At 46.2% G+C, this 24,939-nt stretch overlaps 1 protein-coding gene across 8 annotated transcripts in view; it reads right to left on the bottom strand.

The window, feature by feature from the left end:
- Positions 1-24,939, bottom strand: part of PROM1 (prominin 1) — an 89,977-nt gene that overhangs the window by 21,775 nt on the left and 43,263 nt on the right. For 6 of the 8 annotated variants that reach the window (XM_053672455.1, XM_053672457.1, XM_053672454.1 and 3 more), the window contains 9 exons: positions 24,535-24,561; positions 22,069-22,274; positions 14,698-14,890; positions 12,736-12,799; positions 11,698-11,787; positions 8,706-8,923; positions 6,724-6,798; positions 4,364-4,427; positions 284-443 (listed from right to left, as the gene is read on the bottom strand). In XM_053672455.1, coding sequence (XP_053528430.1) covers positions 284-443; positions 4,364-4,427; positions 6,724-6,798; positions 8,706-8,923; positions 11,698-11,787; positions 12,736-12,799; positions 14,698-14,890; positions 22,069-22,274; positions 24,535-24,561 — 1,097 coding nt within the window. The remainder of the gene's footprint in view (positions 1-283; positions 444-4,363; positions 4,428-6,723; positions 6,799-8,705; positions 8,924-11,697; positions 11,788-12,735; positions 12,800-14,697; positions 14,891-22,068; positions 22,275-24,534; positions 24,562-24,939) is intronic. The other 2 variants (XM_053672458.1, XM_053672460.1) reach the window with 1 other exon arrangement.

Below are 24,939 nucleotides of genomic sequence, written 5' to 3'. Positions count from 1 at the left end.
TCACAGAAATATAAATGACAGCGCCAAGAATGCAGCCGATAATGTCGTGCTAAACATGCCTGGGCCCAGCTGGGCACTCGAGATACCATTTGGTTTCGACTCTGGTATATGCCAGCACAGCGAACACGTCAGCTCTCCCAGTGAGTGTAAACCAGGGTGAATCCACCAGGCCGTGGGCCTCTTTGTACAACCTGCTCTCATAAGATTACCCTGGTTTGAGTGTCCAGTTTTTACCCCATTGCACGAGGTTCCCCCAGCTCACCAGCTCGGAGGAGACACCCACCTGTATGAATTGTATTCCTCCAACATGGGTAATCCGCGGTGGATGGAAGTTTCAATGTGATTGATGGGATCCAAGAAACCTGTCAGCTTCTCCTGAATAGAAATCTGCTTGTTGACATTTTCAATATGTGAACCAATGGAATTCAAGGTACTTTTGATACCTGAAAATGAAAATACCTCAGTTATGTATTTCTGAACCTAGAGGAAACAGAAAGTTTTGGGGGGACCAAACTGAAAAACTTGAACCACTTTTATTTTTTCCCAGGTTATGTATGCACTTAAAACATGACAAGCTTCTGTACCAAGCAGAATGTAGCCAAGACCATCAAAAAGCAATTACTTAACAAAACAGCAAGCTATGAGCGTGGACTGTGATGATATGGTGCTGAAATCAAGCCAGAGTTTTCTTCTACTTATTTTAAAACAAACATAAAGGGTCAGAGGATTAAAAGGTACCGTGTGCCTACCCTGGGCCAGGCACTTGTATGAGTTAACTCATTTATTTCACGAGGTAGGTAGTCTTATTCCTGCTTAATAACAGTGACCTTGAAGCTCATAGAGGTTAAATATTTGCCCATATGTCTCTTTTTTAGAATGGGATTTACCTAACTCTAAAAGTTTCTGTTACATAATTTCAGAAAAATAATTCAATAATATAATAATTCTCCCATCTAAGAAATGGCATTCAGGAATGCACAAATTCTCTCTCCAGGGCTGATTTTTTGAACATGTGCCTCCTGGTGGCATTTTTGGTAACTTTTTGTGTGTCTCGTGCGAACTGAGACCTGGGAAAGCACATCTGTGTTTCTGACGTGCAAAAAGCAACAGTATTGCCAGTGGTCAAACCGTTCTCGTTATTGTTCGTCCGATTATTGTTCATCCGATCTTTCAGGGAGGAGATAAGTCCTAGCTTTCTGGGAAGTGTCCGTCCATCACGGCAGGCCCTGGGATCAGCTCCCTGGGGTGCGAGGTCACCTGGCCCGGCACTCACACAAGGCCTCTTGACAGGGATGTACTAGGAACATACATGTTGGTTAAAAGCCCTGATCCTGAAATATCTCTGCAGCAGCCGAGACAAGCTTAACAGTTCTCACGATGCGACCCTGGGTCTCCTGGTGACTTCTGGGTGGATGGTAGCGTGGTCCAAAATGGCACCACATGAACACGGCAGGAACCTTTTCTAAAGTGTGTTGTCACAAATATTGAAATCTCAACATCTTGCAGGAGGAGAGTATCATGGCACAGCGGCTCAGTGCCTCCTCCAAATGGTTACGTGGTCAAAGGCCCCAGGGTCTTTGGCAAGGTGACTCCATGGGCCTCTTTCTTACCTCTGGGATGTCTGGGCGTTGGAGGTGTGGTATTTAGATGCCCCTCTCCTACAAAAAGTTCCCTAAACTCAGAATCGGGCCCTACTGCCTCTTAAGCTGTCCTGCCCTCCCACACAACCCAGTTTCCCTGTGACTCTGTATGTGCCTGGTGCCCTCTCTGAGCAAATACCTTCCGCAGGCCTCAGAAGTTGCTTCCTCCAGGAAGCCGTCCATCCTTGCCCCACTTTAGACTCCTTGCACATCCCTGGACAGGTTACCAGAGTGTGACAGATGGCCCCTGCACACATGTCCAATCAAACAGGAAGCACAGGCCATGCCTTACTCATCTCCCATCCCAGAGTCCGGCAGAACCCAGCACACAGTAGGTGCTTAAACCATGTGCAGAAGATAGGACTGAACGATCAAAACATGGCAGCTAAGGGTTTCCACTTATTTTAGAAGAACATGAAAATAAGCAATTTATATTCCGGCTGATGGGGTGGCACTCGGCCAGACCCGGGAAAACTCTGGCTTGTGTATAGGCAATGACAGTGCGTGCAATGGGCCTCGCTCACGCACCCTGCACACCTCGCTTTGCCAGACTTACAAGGGAGGGCTGCAGGAACTGGCAGAAGAGGTCCGGGAAGGGGAGACAGAGGAAGTAAACAGAGATTGGTAAGCAGGTGGCTGTAGGACACGCAGCGTGTGTTAGCCCTCAGATGCTACCAAACAGCAGTGGGACCTCGTCTCTAATATGTCGGTATTTTCAACTGGAATCTCAGATTGAACACAAGGGAGCCCACGAGGCATCCAAAACACTGTGTAGTGGAAAAATGCTATTAGGGGGAAAAATCAAGTACCTCTGCCCAACACAGTATTTCAATTCACTTGGTCAATAGCTAAACAGAAGCACTGAGAAAATGATCTTTTAAAAAGAGAAGATAGTCGGAGATATTACCTGCCTAGGTTTTCTTCTAGGATTTTTATGGTTTTGCAACTTACATTTAAGTCTTTAAGGGAAACAAAGGAAAAAAATAAGACTATGTCAAAATAGAAAGCTTTTACACAGCAAAGGAAACCAACAAAATGAAAAGGGAACCCACTGAATGGGAGAACATATCTGCTGGTGATACACAAAGGCAAGGGGTTCATTTCCAAAATATATAAAGAACTTAAACAACTCAACACCAGGAAGACAAACAACCTAGTTGAAAAATGGATCCTCCCCCCGCCGCCCAAAAAAGGAAGAAAAGTAGGCAAAGGACCTGAATAGACACTTCTCCAAAGAGGACATACAGATGGCCAATAAGCATATGAAAAAATGCTCAAGGTCACCAATTATTGGAGAGATGCAAGTTAAAACCGTAATGGATATCACCTCATACCTGCCCAAATGGTGATCATCAGTAAGTCAATAAACAAGGGTTGGTGAGGATGTGGAGAAAAGGGAACCCTCGTGCACTATTGGTGGGAATGCAGTGACCCCACTTCTGGGAATATATCCTAAGAAACCCAAAACAACAATTCGAAAGGATGTAAGCACCTCTATGTTCACTGCAGCATTATTTACAATAGCAAGATCTGGAAACAGCCCAAGTGCCCATCAGTTGATGAGTGGATAAAAAGCTGTGGTACATTTACACAATGGAATACTATTTGGCCATTAAAAAGAGAGATCTTACCTTTAGCAACAGTGTGGATGGACCTGGAGAACATTATGCTAAGTGAAATAAGCCAGTCAGAGAAAGACAAATACTATATGACCTCACTTATGTGTGGAATCTAATGAACAAAATAAACTGACAAACAAAACAGAAACAGATGCATGGACTCATGCAACAGACTGACGGCTGTCAGAGGGGAGGTGGGAGGGGAAACTAGATGAAAGAAGGTGAAGGGATTAGCCAAAAAAAACATAATATATATGCATAACCCATAAACACAGAAAACAGTGTGGTAATGGCCAGAGGGAAGGGGGGTAGGGACTGGGTGCAGGTGGGCAAAGGGGGGAAAATGGGGACATCTGTGATAGTGTCAAAAAAAAGTTTAAAAATACAAATAAAAGGCAGTTAATGTCTCATAGACAAAAAAAAGAGCAACAAAGAAAATAGTCTTATACAGCTTCAGAAATTTCTTCTCTCCGTAGATAACCCAGGTGTATCCCATTCTGCACCAAGAACTGTTTACACTGCACTTTCTCTGCCCAGTCACCCCAAATACCAAAACCTAAACACAGCACGAGTCCATCATGTAAGACCAGTGGAACACGCTCATCCTCAGGCTCTCTCCCCAAAATTGTAAGCAACCTTAAGAGCCTAAAATATCATTATATCAGCATAAGAGGCAAATGAGCATCTTTGTCAAAGACAAAGTGAATCCTTATACATAGTATTCCAAAAAAAAAACATCACTTTTAAGTTCTTTTAGGAGCTATAATAATCTACATTCTTCCCCAGTGTAAACAGTCGGAATGTGACCTCCCAGACTTTGGCTGGTGTTCATTCTGACAGCTCCCGACGAGGGCTTGTCACCCCCGGTGGCCCTCCACCAGCGGGACCGTGGTCAGGAGAGGGTCATTGTTTTTACAAACTACATCACAAGTGGAGGTGGCACCACTGAAAAGTTCTGATAAGCATTGAATTTTCTAGGTCTTAGTGAGAGTATATTATTTACGAGGGAAAAATAACAATACCATTCTTAATCCATTTCTTTGTACTAACCGTCCCATTCTTAACAAGGAGAGACACAAAATTATTTCGAACTGTGAATCTCACCTGATACCATGTCCGCGGTTTGGTTTTGCACCCTCTCAGGTATATCATTAAAGGATTTATAGCCCTAAAAATAGTTAAAAATAAATTGAGGTACACAGTAAGTAGAATAGCAGTTAACCATTACTCATTTAGTAGAGAGTAGAAAAGCAAAATAACAAATGCAAGATTTACCTAAGGCATAAATTATCATTATGTGGTCATCAAAAGTCTAAAAATATTCCCATTAGAGGGACTTTCTTTAAATTGTATCCACCAAAGATCATGCTAAACATTTTTAACTTTTAACTTCTAACTTTTAACTCGTGTTCAACATTTCCATGTGTCTAGACTGTACCAGCGTTTCTCAAATGGAGGCAATTCGATCCCAAGGAGACATGTGGTGATGTTCAGAGACTTGTTGGCAATCACAGCTGGGGGTGGGGGCGCTGCTGGCCTCGTGTGGGCCGGTGTGGGCTAGTGAATACTGAGGTGCACAGGGCAGACCCCACCACAAAGCACAGGCAGCCTACGGCGCCTGCAGTGCCAAGGTAAGGGACCCTGACCCATGTAACGCACCAGTGCGCCTGTAAATTCATGTCTGACTCATACAGAAGAATTTCCAAAAAATAGAACCCTATTTTTCCAGTGCAATCACACAGTAACAGTGGAGACCTAGTCTTACAGAACACCACTAAAGGACAGTTTAGAGAGAATAAAAATTGTAGTGGAGCTAAAACGAAAGCAAGACAGCCACGCCACGCTGGGTCACTTTGTGGCTACGTCTATGACAGGAAAGTGTCATTATTTCCAAGTCAGTCAATTAATCAGTCAGCCTTCCCCTGGGGATTGGATTTGTGTTTGTTTCTGTCAGCTGGTGTATTTAGCCAGCTGCTTGGGACCACCACAGGATTGTGACCTGCTCTGAACTCCAAGTCTGTGTCCCTCCCAAAGTGTACATGTTGGAGTCCCAACCCCCAAAGGGAGGTACTAAGAGGTGGGGCCTTTGGGAGGGTCTTAGGGCAGGGGCTCAAGAACAGGGCTGGTGCCCTTATAAAGGGGACGCTGAGAGCTCTCTCCATGTGAGGAGAAGACCATGCTAAGGGGACACCATGAGAAAATGCCCGTCTGCAACCTGGAAGGGGTCTCCCGCCAGAACCCGACACACCTGCACCCCCATCTCAGACTTCCAGCCACCAGAACTGCTGTTTATCGGCCACCCAGCCTGTGGTATCTGTTTATGGCAGTCCAGTCCAGGTGACACGCTTCCTTATATTGATGGTGCTGGCGTGGTTCTACGCTACCCTGGCAACATCGAGGATACAGGATGAACGTCCTGACTCCTGTCTCCTCAAAGGTGACTAAGCCACCCTCAGCACTCGGGAGCTTGTGCTGGTTTTCTGTGCCCCTGACCCTGATTTGGGCTTGTGTGGGTCACCTGTGGTAAGAAGTTTTATGGCTGGAAGAAGCCTTATAGATCCCCTAATTCAATTCCTTTATTCAACAAACCACATGACACCGGAGCCCAAAGACCAGGAGCCTTAATCTCTTGTTTAAGGGGATATGTACTCTGTTCATATGTAGCTGAGTTTAATAGCTACTTGACGATATTTTTATATCCATGCTAACAGTCATAGTAGAGTCAAAAATAAAACTATTCTCTCCCTTTCCTACAGGCTTAGGGCACCTACGAAATCCTAACCTACACATATTCCCTGGGCACTCAAGGTCTTGGCCGAATGAGCAGTAGTAACTGGCAGGCTATCGGGGAAACCTAGGCCAATGGGGACCCTGCCTTTTTCAGGGTTTCCAGTCCAGTGGAAACCCAGACATCAAAGCAATAATCGCAGCCATGAGGAACTTAACAAAGAACACTTGCAACACTGTAAGAAAGTATTAAAACGGGTTTCGAACTGGTCCAGGTGCCCAGGAAAGGCCTCACTGAGAAAGTGAAATATGGAACTTAAAGTAGCTAGTGCTTCGTAGCCTTGGTAGCTGGGCCAGGCAGAGGGAGGCGGGCATAGCGGAAGCGTGCAAAAGCAGGCGTGGAGGCAAACACCAGCACGGCTGCTCCGTGGGGGCGTGGGGAGCAGCTTGCGGCAGAGTCCGTGCTGACCCATCAGGTCCTGAGCCCTGGAAAGGCGAGAGCCTGTGTTTCTTTCCCTCTCTTTGGTCCCAGCGTGGTGTCTTTGCACGTACGAGATGCTTAGTGAACATTTCTTGAGGTGGAATGACGCACAGAATTACCTGGAAGTTAGCAGTTACCGCCCTTCTTGGCAACCCCTCTCCAGAACTCCACTTCTTCTTTGCTGTTACCTATTTTCTTATATATCAGTTCATTATTGAAAATAAGCTACTGTACTTTCCAAAACAAACATACATACCTCTTGGACCAGGCTGGACAAGTCTGTTTGAAGCACATTTGTAATATTATCAATTTGCTTATCCAAAGATGGGAGCTGAAATGTGCAACACAAAATAGGAGGCAGGCTGGTTACTCCCCAAATCATTTGTCATCTTATACCCGAGTTCCACGGCCTCTATAGTACAGAGGATGATCTAAATTTCTTTGGGGAAGCAGAGTATCGTTTGGGGAAAACAAATTTAGCTCAGAATGGCCTGTATTAAACACTAACTTTAGGTACTGGAGGCCTCCTGCCGCAGTCAGGTAAAAATGAGGGAGTGAAATTTAACACAGCACTGTGTTAAATTTAGGGTACTTTGGGAACTTTAGGGTACTTAGGGTACTTTAGGGTAAATTTAGGGTACTTTGGGAACTTTAGGGTACTTAGGGTACTTTAGGGTAAATTTAGGGAAATTTAACACAGTGCTGTGTCTAAATTTAGAATAGGTGTGACCTCAGAATTTCAGGTACTGAATATTGTTGGATAAAGTTATAAATAACTTAAAAAAAACACATCTAAAAGTACTACGGTCAGCAGTTATCCTGGTGCATTGTCTAGCATAAATTTTTCACTGTATACAGTACTATTCATGGATTTAAAGCGATCTCTCTCTCCCCGATACTGGGACAAATACCTTGGGTCTCCCACACCAGGTGCCCAGGAGGGTACAACATCGCTTATCCTGACAAAGATGCCCACTTGAAAGCTAATCCCGAGGGGACACTGGACACACACAGATTGAAGTTCATCCTATATGACAACTGGCCCGTTGTCTTTGAAAATGTCCATGCCCAGAGACAAAGGCAGACTCCGAATCTGTTCCAGATCAAAGAAACGAAAGAGACATGAAAGCCAGAGACCCCGTGTGACCCTGGCTGGTCCACAGACTGGAACGGGAGGAAACCGCTGTCAAGGACATCTTTAGAAAAATCGGCAAAATCTGAATACGAAGTATGGTTTAGAAGGTAGTGTTAGGCCAACGCTACGTGAGCATGCCCTAACTTCGGTAACTGTATAGTGGCTGTACTGTGAAGGCAGGAAGTATTTAGGGGTGAACACCTAGAGCGTAATGTCTGTAACTTACATCCAAAAAACTGAGAAAAGGACAAAATGCTTTATGCACATATATGATCACAGGACAGATGGATGAGCGGATCGGTGGACAAGACGGTAAAACAATATGATCCAGCAGGTGGAGCAAAGTGCCGGTAACCGGTGGCTTTGGGTGAAGGGTGTGGACGGGGGTTCCCCGTACCAGTCTAGTGGTTTTCCTCGTGTTTCAAAGTACCCGGAATAAAACATTACATTGAAACAGACCCGATCTCATTTAAGTGCGAGTGTGGACCCTGGGCTCTAAGAAGCTGTTTGCTGCTAAAGAAAGTGATTGTAGGAGACACGCAGACACAGCCGCTGAGGCGAAGTGTTTCAGTGAACACAACTGATGAAGTGTGAAAGTGGGGGAATGGGGCCCAGGAAAACACTGTTTTATATAAGTGTGGTATGTGTATGTGTATCACTGTCTAGCTAAGTTAAAGACCATGAGTAGCCATGAATATTTTATAGATTCAGAACTTCTACATTCAAAGTTGCTCCAAATTTTTTTTTTTCCCTGATCTTCCCTTTGGGAATATGAGAAATTGCTTTTTATTTAGGTATATGTGGTCAACATACTAGGGACTTCATTTCAAAATATAGTTTAACTTTTCAAGTCTACAAAAGTGCATTGTTTCCCCTTTTTTTCAATGTTGGATTCACTTTGATGTTCCGCCGAGTAGGTCGAGGACAGCTCACACGGAGGGGCTTCCTGTTCTCCCACCCCCAGCCTCGGGAGCACGGTGGCCATCGGTTGACCCAGAAGGCCGATGGAGACCCAGGTCACTGTGCACCTGACAGGTGCGCCCATGCTGAGCTCTTCCCAGCGGTCTGAAGACACAGCCCTGCGGTCCGGTCGCCCGCCTCACCTGGCCCAAGTTGGTGTTGTTATCCAGTTGGCTGAGAGTCATTCTGACGTCATTGCAAGTGGCCATCTCTGACTGTGCGGAGCACATGGGGTCATTGAGTGATTGCTCCAGGTTCGTCTTAACGTCGTGCAGGCTGGTGCTGAGTCGTGCAGTTGATTTTTTCAGCTCCCCTAAGATTTTGTTTACGTTCAGCAGGGCTTCTTTGGTCTCTTTGATTGCTGTAGGAACACAGCTTACTTTAGAACAGGGGCACCCACTAGCCTGGCAATGGCAAATCACTTCTCATCTACAGTGGTCCCCTGAAGGGACTTGACCTGAATGTGTATATGCCACTGGAAGGCCACCAGAAGAGCCTGCTGCCAGGGGCAGTCTCAGAGGGGAACACAGGGACACTGCTGGCCTCCTCTGCCCATCACTATGGCCAGCTCAGCTTTCCCACTTGGAGAACACGATGGGGACATCTGGGGGTGGCGTTAACTGGCTGTCACTGGCAGAGCAGCCTCAGGAAAGGGTGTCACCGCCCACGCGACACCCAGCCCTGCAGAGGCCAGCCCAGAAAAGCTAGCATCTTTGCTCCCAAGCAGCTTCCATCTACATGAAACACTGGTCACACCCAGGTGTGTTTTAGCTGTGGGAAGTCAAAGAGCTGGAGGTACGCACAGAGCAACGGTGAAGAGCACGGTGTTGGATTCGGGCAGGTCTGGGGGCAGACCTGAACTTCCCTACGTGCTGTGTACGTGGGAGCCGATTCCTGAACATTCTTTGGCAATTTCCTCATCTGCAAAAGGCGAAACCACCACCAGGCTCCTCATGAAATGCGGGCATTGGAACACTCAGACCGAACGCCCTCAATGACCCTGAGTCCATCTGTTTCGTGTTGGGAGCCCCGCAGCGCATTCTTACACTGGGACACCCCCAACAACCGCTTGCCGTCCTGGTGTCTCTGGGGCGCGGAGCTCCGTGTTCACGAGTAGGGAGGCAGCACATTACAACCCGTTCCTCTAGTGACTCGCAGCCACAGCAGACGATGATTGGAAATTGAAATTAGACAGCTAACATCGTTTAGTTTAGCACTTTATCAAACAGTCTCTCTGGGCCTCAGCTTCTCTCTCTGCCACCTACCTTGCAGAATGATCAGCACAGAGCTCGTGCCTGCTCTCTTAGAGGCTCAGTAAGTACCTACCCTAGCAAAGCAAAAACAAAGAACCCAGAGGCAACTAGAAACACACAACAGAAGGGGAAAGAGCACACCAAATACACAGCACACACCTCCCCTCTTCATGTCGTGTGGTCTACCTCTCATGGTCTGCCTCCCCACTTCGACTCCAAGATAAGTCATTTTAAAGCGAGAAACAAACAACAGCAAAAAATGGTGGGTGATAAAATACACCGATGGCCTAGAAAACATGTCTGTTTGAGCGCCAGCCGTTGACACTCCGGGTTATGAGTTCTACGCTGTCCTGGACCAGGACTGAGAGGTGCAAACATACATAGATTTTCCCGAAGGCCTCAGAGCATTTTAAGTCTCTAAAATATCTAGTGGGCTGTAACCCTGGGAGTCATTCCCGGCCTGCCAAGGTCACATATTATGTAGCTGAAGTCAGTGAAGAGATATTTCAGAACCTCCAGTTTCGTTAACGCCCATTTGACGAGCCCGTGGCACGTTTCCTGTACAGACCCCGACGAGCAGCTCCGCTATGATTTGCACAAACAAATGTGCATGTTTCCGCTCTCTCCAAAGGCTACTAAATGCACAAACCTGCAAAGAATTTTTAGCAAGACAGTTGCCAAAGCTGTTTATTAACTGCATTTTTCAAAGCCTTGGCCAACACTCAAGGCTGAACTGTCACGTATTTGGCCTGACTGTTAAAAAATAGAATTTGAATACTGATACATAAGGCACTGAAGAGAAAAATAAATGTGTTTTCATTGTCTTTCATCCAGAGAGAACTATAATTCAAACATTAAATTTTGAGCAAACCATGGGGTGACCCGCACCAACCACATGGCATCGTTCATCCACTCACTTATGCAGAGGGGCCTGGGGTGCAGGGAGGCCTGGTCACACCAGCTCCTGACTCCACATTTCTAACTCTCCCTCGAGGGCGACTCTGGGCCGTCTGACCGTGGATGGCACAGAAGCACCCTGCATCTTCACGTTCCCGAATGGACCCAAACACCCTGTAGGATGGCCCTATATAGGCTTTAACCCCTTACTCAGACTGGGGTTTGAGTCCCAACACCACCACTTTCCGGCTCCCTGATCTTGGGCAGGTTACACCCTCTCTGGGCCTCACTGTCTTAGTTGGGAAAATGCAGGTAACCACACCACCCGACAGAGCTGTGAGCACTGACTAATCTGGTGCAGGATGAGCACCTGGTACGTGGCACAGACACGTTCTACACGTCCGGAAGGGCTTGGGAGGCCTTTCTGTAAAACTGCAGTCCGATGTGCAGTCTTTTAAGACCAGGACATCTATTCACTTATCCTATCAGCTGTGGTGACTTTGCATACATTATATATTTTTTTACTTTACAGAACTAGTTTTTTTCGGGGGGCAAAAGTAATCAATAGACCCCAAAGCCTAAAATTCTACAGGCTACTTGTCTTCTATAGCAGAAGTCAACAAGCTTTTTCAGTAAAAGGACCAGGTAGTGAACATTTCAGGCTCTGTGGGCCACAAGGGTGCCATCCAGGGTGAAAGCAGCCAGAGGTGATGCTTAAACAGATGAGCACACCTGTGTTCCAATAACTTCATCAACAAAAACGGGTGGCGGGCCCTTGTCAAATTCTGCCACTATTATCCCAAATGTCTTGCAGGTCATCTGTGTGACAACTGTGACATAAACTTTAGAAAACATGTGCCTGGCCTGTGTGCAAGAGCACAGATGGTGGCTGTCACCCCAGCAACTCTACGGGAAGGCGAACCTGGGAGCCCGCAACTTCTGGGTGGCACGTCCTCAGGGCCCTTCGGTCGATCACAGCACTTACCAGCCGCCATGGCCTTGATGTCATCGAGAACAGGGATTACTTTCGGTCTCAGTTGTTCATGAATTCCACCTCCAAGCAGCGACTTGATATCTAAATTCAGAAAGGCACAAGGGAGCGTGAGGTCTGTTCCATGTGCTCCCCCTCCGTTCCCACTCACGCTGTCCGCCCCGCAGGGGGTCGGCACCCGGAAAATCACCTTCAGTCTCTCCCGCAGAGAAATCCCAGTTTTACTCTAGACCCTGTCTGGGTGTTATTCTTGTCTGGAAACTTCTTCATGCTCTTCCAAGTGCCCACACCAGCTGTGCCCCAGGGAAAAGTTAATCACCAGAGACCGGGCATCGAATCGCACTGGGAACACGGGGTTTATCTTCTGGAGCCTCAACTGCCTGGGGCCCGAGACACTTCCAGCTGGACCCGGGTCTCGCCACCCTGGCACCACCAACATTAGGGCCTGGGTAGTTCTTTGGTCTGGACTCATTCTGTGCATGTGGGAATTTTAGTGGTACCTCTGGTCTCAACCAACAGATGCCATTAGACCTGACCCCAACCCTCGCCTGTTGGGACAACCAAAAATGTCTCCGGATGTTGCCAAATGTTGGCTTGCAGACAGAGCTGCCCCAGCTCTGTCATGTATGAAGCCTGAGCAAGACTGTGCATGAGACCCTGTGGGCAGGCAGGGCCCAGCACGCCCAGCCCTCTGCTTCTGAGGCCCGGGCTTCTCCAGAGCCTATTTCCATCCTTCACAATGAACCTGACAGAGACCCATTTCCTCCCTCCCTCACAGAGGGCCTCAAGAGCAAGCACTCGTGGCTACAAGAAAGCAAGAGCATTTTGCTGGGTTCTCATCCTTGAACCACACGCCGCAAACTGGCAATACCTCTGTGGAATTACCTTTCTGCTTCCCCCTCCTGTCACACAGAAATTGTAGAAACGGCGTATTTCACCTCCTAGTCCATGTTTTATGGGAGCTGGCCTTAGCATCTTCTAGCCAAAACAAACAGACAAAAAAAATCCAAGGCAACGTTAAGTTCTACTCACTGTCCAGATCTGAGAATGCCTTTTCCTTAGCGGTGGAGTACTGGCCCAGGACATAGCTGATTTGCTAAAACAAAACAAAATAAAATAAAATAAAATAAAATAACGTGAAACCTTCTCTTCTACGATCCAGAGCCACCATAAAATAAGATTTAACATACAAAAATTATCCAGAACCAGAACATTTAAAAAAGAAAGCAGGTTCTTGGAGACATTTACATTTTCTGATACCCAGACTTCTTCACAATACCCCAAGGTTTACTGGCTTAAGAAACGTGACTTATAGTTTCTCAGGTTCTGTGCATGGGCTCTGTGGCCAGCCGGGCTGGGCTGGCGTGGCTGGGCACACACAGGCCCCTCTCTCTGTGGCCTCTGGTCTCCCCAGCGTCTGGCCTGGGGGCTCTCACACTCTGGCCCTGGCGGGAGGAGAACAGGGCTGGAGGCTGCAGGGCCTGGGGAAGCTGAAGTTCAACACGTGCATGAGGTCACGTCCGCTGAATGCTTCTGGTCAAAACCAGTCACAGAGACAGCCTGGATCCAAGGGACGTAAAGGGTTCCACCTCCGGAAGGGAGGAGCTAGAAGGAGCTTGAGGCCGTTGGTAACTACCACTGCAGGACCATTTTATCCGGAGGCTGCTCCTGAGCTTGCTGTCCGGTCTCTGTGTTTTAGGGGCTTCCGCACAGTCCCCGCCGCTCTGCTGTTGTTCTTGCATAACTAATGCCAGTCCTCCCAGTGAAAGTGTGCATCATTGTTTACTCTTCGCTTCTCCCATGAGTGGATAAGAATGAATATCTTACGGTGTTTGGGGTCAGGTATGCTTCTTCTACAGAATGACGAGGCACATTCTCTGCCTTATTTTTTGTAGACTTCTTAAAAGCTCTTCCTGTGTTTGGAAGTAGGTAGGTTTCCCCACAAGCCATAACAATGTACTCTCCTCCAAGTTCATGAACGCAATCCCCAAGCATTCCAGCCACACTCGCCATGTATTTAATTTTGCCAGCATTTTAGGGAAAAGGTTTCACTTTGGAGTCATCAGAGCGACAGGTAAAACTACGATGAATTTTTACGCATCGAAAACGAAACACTTCCTGCTCTGTACTGCTGTAACACGATGCATGAAATTAGCTTCTCCAGTGGCAACGTGTAAGAACTGCCTGCCTCCCTTGCCCTTTGAGCCCCTCCCCCCATTTTCACAAACTAGGACACTATTCCGTGGGTCTGGATTTTGTAGACTGTAACAAACTTGGAACAGCACCTTGCCCTGTGTGAGGAGACCCGTGCATTCTGGGGCTCCAATTACCAAACCCGGCAGGCTGGCTGGCCGCCCTCCCAAGGCTGGTCCCCCAAGCTCAGCGGCCTGGGTCTGTCTGGTTCCTGCTCAGACATTTTTACAAACAACCTTCTGAACAGGCAAACCGTCAACATGTTACTGGGACACAGGAAAAAGGCGACTCGGCCCGTCGTGTTCCCGTCCCCAAAGACAACTTGTGCGTGTGTGTGTGTGTGTGTGTGTGTGTGTGTGCCCATATCCCCATCTATACAGACTAATGAGCAAATGCATGTTTGTAAAGAAGGAAGGTTTCATTACAAAGTAACTTTGTGCAAACAATGGTGAGTTAAGTATACTGCCAAAAAAAAAAAAAAAGGATCATGGCACCTAAAGATTTTTTTTTAAAGTTAATTATAAAACTCTTAAAATAGTTAAATGCTTTTATAATATATACTGTAATTTTATGTTATCTCTCAACAAAATAAGGTAACACCAATTTTGAAAACACGTTTTTGTACTCTTTTAGAAATCACTCGCTGGGCCTTTACTTCTTCATCTACAAAAGTAAAAGACAACGCGTGTCCACATTGATTCCTGGGGTTTCCAGAAGGCCTAAGTAAAATTCCAGATATATACGGAACTCCAAAAGGCCCCAAACACGAAGCATCACAGACACACAGGTCGGGGTTTTTACCGATGGAGTTTCGTTCACGAGCGTCCTCAGGTCTCTGATGTTGCTGTCTGCCAGCTTCCACGTCTTGCCGATGTGGGTCCTGAGGTGGTCGTTTGCCACAAAACCGTAGATGACACCGACGCTGCAGGAAAAGCACAGGAGAGGAAGAGCATTTGCTGTGTGACCGTGGGGACAGGCCAGGCGCAGGGTGGCACTGTGGATGGGGAACAGCAGGGCTGGTGAGCGGAGCCCCCGAAGGACAGGGCCTTCCTCCCCACCAGGTCCCCCCACTGCCACAGCTTTCGGGCCCAGATCCCATGACCCGCCCCCACCCACCCAGTGTGGGCCACTGAACATGACCCGTCTGCTCAGAGAAGTCACAGACCCACCTCAGACACACTGTTGTGTTGAATCTTACAAACGGGAGAGTGGTCATGACAGAATGCAAAGGACGTGGCACTCGAGAGAGGTTACAGGTGAGGTTTGTGACACAGGTGTGACTACAGGCACACACCCTCCCGTGCACTACCCCCCACGCGTACACCTCTGCTCCCCCCAAGAAGACTACGAGCAAAAATGCCAGTGATGAAACTGCTTTGGGCTTTAAAACAGTTTTGGCTCCTCCAACTGTCTTTGTTAGTTTTTCTATTGTCCTGGTTGAAAAGAAACATGTGTTACTTCCAGTAGGATTATTGGAAATGAAAATGTTGTATGAAAAGCTACAAACAATAATGTACATACTATGCCATTGTACTTGATATAAAGCACAAAATCATGCAAAATAATCCTACCGGAAGTCAGTGGTTGCATTGGGGGAAGGGCAGGTCACAGTGTAACTAGTATGTTCAAAACTCATGAACATCTATGTACGACAGGGACATTTTTCAAAACCACTGTAGGAAAGGCTCCTTCATGTAAAAATAAAAAACATTTTCCAAGCAAAAAAAATGTCTACACTTAACTGTTCTGGAGGACTTTTAATATTGACTAGTTACTAACAATCTCCTGACTTAATTAATTTGACCCATCAGTTTGTGTTTATGTCAAAGCCTGAGAACAAATAAAATGTTAATATTTAAAATTGCTGGTTACCAAGGCTTGTTGGATTTAGCCACTAGGTGGCAGTAAGGAATTGTATAAATTCATAACAAACTATTTTACTTACAGAAGTCAATAATAAAAGCATCTGTTTGTAACCTTTCAAGATAGAGCAGGACAGGACAAAGTGAAAACAAAAACTTTGATAGAATGAAGGTTTGCAAATAATAAACAAACCTTGGGGGGAAATTGTGATGCAGAGTACCGTACCTTGCTGCTACACCGAAAGCAACATCCTGGGCTTTCCACATTCATCTATTTACAGGTGGGGTAGCCGAGTGCCTGCTTCGGCAGCAAAGGGCTCATGTTCCCAGGGAACCTCTCCGTCTCAGGTAAATGGGGACAGCCATTCACCCATTTCCAGTCATCATTCATTCCAAGGAGCACTAACTCATCACTGTTCTGACTTAAAACATCGCCCCATTGCAGTGTTACACGGGAGCGTTAGGTTTCCCACTGATCCAGACGAGTCTGTCACACACACTATAGAACACCATTTCTTGTGTTTCACGTGTACTAGGGCACTGCCGCCCCTAACTCACACTTTGTGAGCCTGAGGAAGTCGTGTGTCTTCTGGGAGCAACAGCCGGACTCACCACACTGAACACTGCCCAGGAGAAGTGCTTCCCCAGCTGCAAAGGAGACGTCTGCTGGATGTCCACACGTTCTCCAAGACTTTTGTTATGTCTGGGTCCATGTCAATGGTCATCTTTTTAGAAAGCGAATATTCACCGCATTCTGGGCCATTCAGAATGACCACCTTAGAAGCCACTTTTGTCCGTCTGAAGTCTGCACTGGTATTCAGGAGGCAGACTTCACCCCATGGCAACAACAGTTTTTAAGTCATTACTTAAGTTATTAAGTAATACACAGTTAAGCCAAAGAGAGCCAAATGACCCAAAATAATGACTTTGGAGCAGGGTGGACCGAAGAAGAAAGAAGTTGAGTCATGGCAGTGTACTTGAAGTGTCATTGACCGTGCCAATTTCAAACACCTGTGAGTCAGGACCGCCACCTGCATACACCTGCCCATGACAAGGAGTCATGGTGGGGCCCTTGCTGTCTCTCCCCAGCATGTCCGAATGATTTGTCCTTCATCATGTTCCAGACACACTGTGTCATATACGAAGTCAAAGCGAACTTGGGAAACAAGCAGCAAGACCAACTCCCCTTAACCTTCAAGGGCACCCCAGCTGGAGCCTCCTTCGCTCTCCTCCCAGAGGGGGCTCTCCTGAAATTCGGGCCGGCTATTTCTTACTTTACACCCTATTTTGTCTTTACTTTTGATCCGTGGTGAATTTCTCTAAGAAGAGGTGAGAACTGCTTCTTCATCAAGTTTGCATAATGCATGATCCCTGTGTGTGGTGGGTACTCGGGGACCGTGGTCTTAAAGACTGGACTTCATTTCATTTGGTCCATTTAGAACATTAGCCACATTTGTGGAGTGTCCAACTCAGAAACAGTCTTTGTTCTTTTATTAAATAAATGACTTTACTCTCAAGATCCTTAATCAGTAAAATAAACTGCAATGTGACACTGAATTTCAATGCAACATATTTAAAAAGACCCACGCTTCTGCTGGTCAAGTATGGATTCAACGGAAATGAAAGTATTGATCATTTAAAAAAAAAACAACCTGTACTAAACAAAATTCTGGAATAGAATATAGCAACAGTCGAAGCTGATTTTCAGACCCATGCCACAGCACAAATTTTACATTTAAGTTAGGCATGAAAAATTCAACTGCCTACCTGGGCAGGCAGGAAATAGGAAGGGCAAAGAGCCGGGCACAGACCTCTGGGAGCAGGAGGTCAACCGTGGGGGGTGGGGCGCCTGCTCAGCAGTCCTGGCAGGTGCCCTCACCTTGGGAGACCCCTGTGGCCAGATCTTCACAAAAACCTGGAAATCTGTGTTCTTATGTAAAATCTCCCATTTTTAAATATTAGCAAGGAGTCAAAGAGAAAAGAAACTTTAAATACCAAGAGAACCAGCTGGGCTCCATTTGCAATCTCTAATTTGAAACTTCTATTTAAACACAAAAGATATCAAAAGAGGCACTTTTTATGCAGTACAACAAAATCTCAAACATTTTAGTAGAAGATAGGAATTTTACTTTTTATGGTACATTAGCACTACATTCTCTGTATTTTATTATGAATAGACCCATTTTCTCACAGATACCCTTAAAAGCAAATACCTAAAGCTTTTAAAGAATAAGGCTAACCCTTTAAAATGTGTAGGTAGCAATTTTTTCCTACCATTTCTACTGGCTTAACATAATTAGCCGATGAAAGCTAAATAAATGCTTTCCGTCTATACCTGATCTCTTATTTTTTACAGATAATTTTTCATTTAATTTTAAATAACTAACGTTCTTATTCCCATTAGTCTCATGATTTTCAGGCAGGCTAGCTCAGTTCCTCTTCTGGAACCTGCGGCCTCTGAGCCAGGAACTGACAATCACACCCCTATGAAAAATGAACTTTGAAAAATCGCCATCTTCCTGAAAACGACTGGGGTTCCGTTTTCACCAGGGTAAACTGGCAAAAGCTGCTGGACTATACTCAGAAACTTAAAAATATGCTGGAGAAATAAAGGCCTGGCTGTTCCTTGGCATTGTTTGCAGCCTTTTTTGAAATTCTGGGAACTGCGGTAATAACAAGCACAAAGGAAAGAAAGAAGAGGAAACTCGCAGCTTCTTCTGGAGTGACACGCATCTGCTCCGCAGTCTGCGGGCAGAGGTGGAAACTCGATCTTCCCTGGGTGGTCGGACGGCCACAGATGCCCAGGTCAGCCTCCGTGGGATTCTGATACGCGGCGCAGCTGCCTCCGAGAGGCTTGGACCCGGAGCGAACACGGCCAAGTACATTCTGCATCTACCGCAGGATCTTTCTCCTTCACACCTACACCTTTCTCCATCAGAAAACAAGTACGAGCTAAACAATTTTAGATTTAAAAAAAAAGGGGTGGATGAAAGATTGGAGTACTCAGGACTAATTTGAAAATTAACTTCGTTTTGAACTGTAACATGTCCTAGAGAGACACAAAGTAGGACTGAGTCTGACCGGTTTCTGAATTAAAAAAAAAATTATTTAAGAAGATGATGCACCAATAGTATCCAATCTCTGCTGAGGTCACTGGAGCCAGACAGGCTGCTTCTCTGCCTCTGTTCGCACGCCCGTCCCTCTTATCTGACCTCTGAGGCTGTGGAGGAGCTTTCTTTCAAGTTCTATCTGCTCACAGCACAGAAAGCTTCATGTCCTCCTGGTCTTTACTCTTCAGGGCTAACTTCGATCCCTCATAAGTGCTACAGAGCTGTTATCGTCGGCTGGTGATGTCGAAGAGATTTGCCAACTGATAGGGGTTTTAAAAGGAAGACGTCAAAATAGCTGTTCTAAATTTAAAAACTCAGGGCAAAGGAGATCAAACTTCTAGTCTGCATTTAAATTAAATCAAACAACCTCAAAGTGTCTCTTTAGACCTATTTATGGTTCATATATCAATTTAATGCACTATATGGCACAAACTAGTTTTAAATATGTCACTTAGCCTCAAATAATTGATCAACTTTGGTTTAATTATAGTGGGATTTAAAATTATGATTTTCAAGCTAATAAGTTTTACTTGGATGGGGGGAGATCTTAACGGAATGTATAGGAGGCTCTAGAATCACAGAATCTATTTTTTAAAAGAATTTTCTGAACTAAAATATACTCAGGAGAAAAACTTAACTGAATTTGTTTCATGGGTCTGAGTTCTCTAAAAAAACAAATTATAGCATTTGTTTTATATGTAAATGACAGTCAAATTTATTTCTGACTTTGTGGCCTATTGTCTATATATTTTGGCATTTAAATAGAACATAAGTAATTCAATCAATTCAGGGTGAACTATAACACACATATATATGTAATGCAAATAAAGTCCAATTTAAAAGTTGAAACCCCAAACAGGTTAAATTCTTCATTCAAAAGGATTGAGAGCTCATTATTACATATGTAAATGTTTATTTGAAAAACATTTTATATGTAAATGTTTATATGTAAATGTTTATCTGAACCATAGACCTCACCCTAACCCGTAACCCTGAACTCAACCTCAGCACTAGGCTAGCACTGATCTACACTCAGCCCTCACCCTCACCCTAACAAAAACAAAACAAAATCATTTATTTGGGTAAATAAGTAACTGCATGCTATGAAGCATATTCCTGAAATTACATCATATGTATTTTATCAAGTGAAAACTATTAAATTGTTCACTGGAGATCACACTAGCAAGAAGCCCTAAGGGCAAATATTTTCAAATGATACTTTCTCCACTGAGCCTCATCTTGACTGTCCAGGGTGTGTCCACAGCACACTAAGAGGAGAAGCCCCACTGCCCAAGTCTCTGCAGGAATAAAGGGGGTACGTTTCAATCATAGAGGATGTCCCCAGGGCTGGCAGGTCCGTGGGCCACAACTGACCTTTTTCTGGTAGCCGGGGAGGAGGTAAGAGCGGCTGGGTGTGTGCACTCCTAAAAATATTTCAGATGCAAAGCAGAAAGACAGGAACACCTGGAATTAAGACAGTCTCAATCCTAACTTGTTTCTTAGAATTAAATGGGAATAAACATTCAAATTATTTGCAGAGAGAGACAGAGACAAGCAGGGAGACAGAGAGTGAGAGGTGCCCCCGACCCTCATCTTGCCAAGAACACAGAAGAACCCTGGTGGTCGCAATGGGTGCATGAAAGCAGCTAACACATTCACCTGGATGTTGTTTACAAGTACATTGCTCAAGTCTGTTAGGTCACAATTTGCAGTAAAATTATGTCTCATAAAAAAATATCACGGCTGTGGAACAAGTGTCCGAGCGTTGGCGTTTGCTTTCTGTGGGGCTGTTTTGGTTGTTCAAGTTTAACACTTCGTGTAACTAACATAGTGGCTAGTGAAGGAGACCCAAAGTCCATCTGCAGTGAAAAGTGAGTTTCCTTCGTCCCCCTCCACAGTGGCCAGTGTCCTCCCCACAGGCCACCGCTGTGGCCAGGCAATCCACTCACAGACTCAGTGCAAATATAACCAGGGTTTGTGCTTCCCTCCTTTTTTTGTTGCTATCCCAGCTGCCATGTTCTACACACGGTCTGCAACCTGCGTTTTCCACTTTACCTCACTTGGGGACTATTTTGTATCGGCGTGTGGCCAGCTGCCAGTCTCTCCCGAAGGGCGTATTGCATTTCAATAACCGGACACCCCAAAGAGCACATCTTACCCTCCGATGGCCATGCTCCAAGAACATTTCTTCTTGAATATGCACCTACAACTTCAACTGGCAGGGCCGCTTAAATGGTTCTGTCTAATTTTGTTTAATTGCTGTTTAATTCTGTTTTCTGCCCACATTCCCAAATACCAATTGTTTAGCACAACCTGAAAAATCTTAATCGCGGCTACTGGGCAAATGCAATACTCAGAGACGTGGCTGGGAGGATGCTGACGGCCACTCCTCACTGCCTCTGAGTCTCCAGGAGCCCTGGCGTCATTCAGGTCACAGGTGCTTTATTCCCGTGGGTGAAATGACACTTGGGTTGAACGAGGGAGGAGATGTGGAGGAAGGCGACCACCGATCACCACCAGGGGCCGGTGTCACTGAGCACATTCCTCAGCCGAGGAATCTGGTCTGGACTCTTAACAAACAAAAATGTCGTCATCCTAAAAGAAAAGCAGTGCACTTCGGACCTGCTGGTCGGTTGGAAAACTCTGGCAGGCAGGACCACAGGAAGAAACACCCTGAACTGCAAGGTGTGTCCCGACTTGGAGGGTGGGCAGCAGCCTGATTGTGAATGTAAGAAACGAGGTATGTTATTGGAAGGTTGCTTCCACTCCAGTTTCCTCCAGTTCCCACACTCAGGGACCGTAGCCATGCCTGCAGATCCCTTTGGAGGTACAAGCCGTCCAGCAGGTCCCGGCTCCGCCTCCCTGCAGGCTGCCTGCCTGCAGCAGCTGTGCGGGGGAGGGGGCCTCTGTCCAGGTGAGCGCCTCCTGCAGTCTCAGGGTCATCAGCATGCCTTCAAGCCGGAAGCGCGCCAAAGCGCTGGCTTAGCACGGGGGTTAGGCAGCGTGACTACAGTGCTAACTTGTGGTTACAGTGACACCTTTTTAAGTCATCCCAGACAAGCATTTTTTGGTTTCTTTTGTGTTGTTGTGTTTTGGGGGGGGGGGGTGTTTTTGTGGCTTTGTTTGAAACTCATGGGCTTCACATGAGACATGCCTCCACCAAAACCCTGGCCAGCTGTGCTGTCCGAGATTCTACTTGCCTTATGAATACACACGTCACCAAGAGGGAGCCCGCGTAGCACTTCCTCAGGGAGGCCCCGTTCCTCTTCTGTCGCTGGTGCATCTCTCCGCCGCACTTGTTACAGCATCGGCACACACCGAAGCACAAGCCCACCACAGGCATCAGGATGACAAACAGCAGCCCCAGGGCGGCGCAGATAATAATCCCGATCTCGTAGTGGACCACCTGCAAGTCGAGCAAAAGAAACGGCATGTACTGTGACTCAAAACAAGTGGCCCGTCCCACAGCGTGGTTCGCTTTCTTTAGTCTGTCTGCCACCCCGCGTGTTCACACACACGTAGGCACACGGGGGCGTGTGTCGATTTCCATTGCGAAGCCCCTCGGAACAGAGGAGGCGGAGATCTGAGTGATGAGAACACGGGCCCACGTGTTTCCTGTGTTCTTGCAGCGCCTGAGAAAAATGTCCAAATGCAGGGTCAAGTTGCAAAGGGTTTCGTTTCAACCCCAGACGTATTCTGGTGATTTTCAAACGGTGTAACCGACATTGGCAGACGTCCCTGTCTGATGAAGTCTCTGCATTGAGGGTGCTTTCACCAGAAAAGCAGAACCGGGAGAAGTTACTGAGGATTCGAAGCAGTTTGGACGGGATCAATAAATGACAAGTTCATAGTCCGTTACAAAAGAAGCGGGAATATATCAACATTTAGACAAAAGGCTCAGACTTTCTGAGTCAGACACGGCCACTCAGTTTCCCCACCCACCCGCTAGGAATAATAATGCATACCTTGTAAAATCGTAGCGAACTTTGCAGATAATGTATGACTAGTAATAATGTGCCAAGTAAAGCACCGGGCACTGGGGAGACATTTAATAAGTGGCAGCTCTCATGCGGTGCCGGCGAGGCTGGCTCGGCTGCCCATGTCTCCGACAGTTCTTAACACCCCAGACTCCTAGCAACCGGCATGATTTCCAGATATAATCATGTGACTGAAACATGTTTTCCTAATCACTCCTGACTTTATTCTGGCATAAATAAAAATTCATGCAACTGGATGATGAAACTTGACCTCGTTCCAATTCATATGCAGTTACTCACGTTTCCATCAAGCGAGACACTTTTAACACTTTTAAAGAATGGCAGAACATTACAGGTCGGCAGTTTGCAACTAACGGACCAGCTAGTTAGCAACAGATTCTGAAGCCAAGCTGAGCTAATAAAACAAAACCAAACACAAGTGCTGGTCCTAGGAGCAAAGGTGATGTTTTAGGAGAGAAGACTGAGGACCCGCTTTAAATCCCAGCAGGGGGCTTCCAGTTCCCTAAAATGGAAAATGTTACCTCATGAGCACATGGCAAGGGACCTGCCATGGAATGACTCAACGTGAAAACAACCAGCCAAGTGCCGGGTGCACAGCAAATATTCAACCCACAGTGGTTACTAACCTCTGTGGGCACATGCTCACATACTAAGTCAGGGGCGTATGGCAGGTGAATATTATTATTTATCTAGATATAAAGGTTAAGATGCTAAGAAGAAAAATGGGTTAAATTTTGCTGCAACCCCACTGAGTACGTGCTCCTGCCTACACGAAGGTCCGCCTGCCCGTGGTCACAAGGGGCCAGGGTTTGCTGGAGCTTCTAACCCTTCCTTGGGGTTTCATGGCGTTACTGATTCAGAAACCAACTTTAGACATGCCAAACTCTTATAGACATTTTGCTATCTCTTCTCAGCAAATAGTCTAAGTTATTTACTGTTTTTCAATGCATTTCAAATTCTTCCTGAATCTCAAGAAAAGATGAACCCAAACCCAAGAGGGAAAGTGCATTGAAATGTTTTATTTTATTTATTTGTTAATTTTTATTTATCTTTAGAGGGGAAGGGAAGGAGAGAGGGAGAGAAACATCAATGTGTGGTTGCCTCTCATGCATCCCCTGCTGGGAAATGGCCTGCAACCCAGGCACGTGCCCTGACTGGGAATCGAACTGCGACCCTTTGGTTTGCAAGCCCAAGCTCAATTCACTGAGCTACACCAGCCAGGGCTTGAAATGTTTTAAATCTATTCTCTTTAGCTCCAAACACAGATTTTATATTTGACATACAAGCTTTCCAATGTTACCGACTAAATATGACATCAGACCGCATATGGACAAGAAATGTCATTTCAGGAGTTGACTTCTAGGCTGGAGTCTGGCCAACATCTGACCAACACCTCAAAGACCTTCTGAAACTCTGAGGCCTCCTGAAGGCTTTGTGGATTGCGAAGGGAAGATCAAAGATTTGCTGGGACAGGTCACTTTTCTTCCTCGAGCTGCTACAACCGAAAGACGACTAAAGACGACAGCAGAAAAAAAGTGACACAAATAATTTAAAAGCCATCACAGCAGACACGACAGGGAAGGGTAGAAAGTTCTGGCAACAGCATCACATTTACATGACTCACGGGCTTTAGACAGAGCAGCGTGAAGGAGGAGACAAGGAGTTTACCTTCAGGGTCAAGACCACACTTTCTGGCTGCGGAAGTCAGCGCGGTGAGGAGTCGGCGTGTGGCAGAGAGAGCATGCACCGAGAAAACAGAGACAGTTAGGTGAGTGATCCGCCACGGAGGGCGCCGAGTGGGAGGAAGCACAACTCCAGGCAGAAATATAAAACTTGCGTGTTTCCTAGAGGAAGAGTGTTTTGAGTAGAATCGAGTTCTGGAACTTACATTTGAAGTCACGTTTGGATTTCTTGAGAGAGGTTTTTAATCAGCAGGTTAACCAGTCATGGACAGAGGAACGAGAAGGAAGGGGACAAGTGCTACACACAGTGCTACCACGTGGTCTTCCCGAAATAGAGAAGCAGCCGCTTCCTGGAACCCCAGGGCCAAAGGTGCAGCGCCTGCCAAAGGTC

Source organism: Artibeus jamaicensis, unplaced genomic scaffold (genome assembly GCF_021234435.1).
Source record: "Artibeus jamaicensis isolate MK-2021 breed Jamaican fruit bat unplaced genomic scaffold, CSHL_Jam_final contig_76, whole genome shotgun sequence".
Lineage (NCBI taxonomy): Eukaryota > Metazoa > Chordata > Mammalia > Chiroptera > Phyllostomidae > Artibeus > Artibeus jamaicensis.
This window is presented reverse-complemented; position numbering and strand designations above follow the sequence as displayed.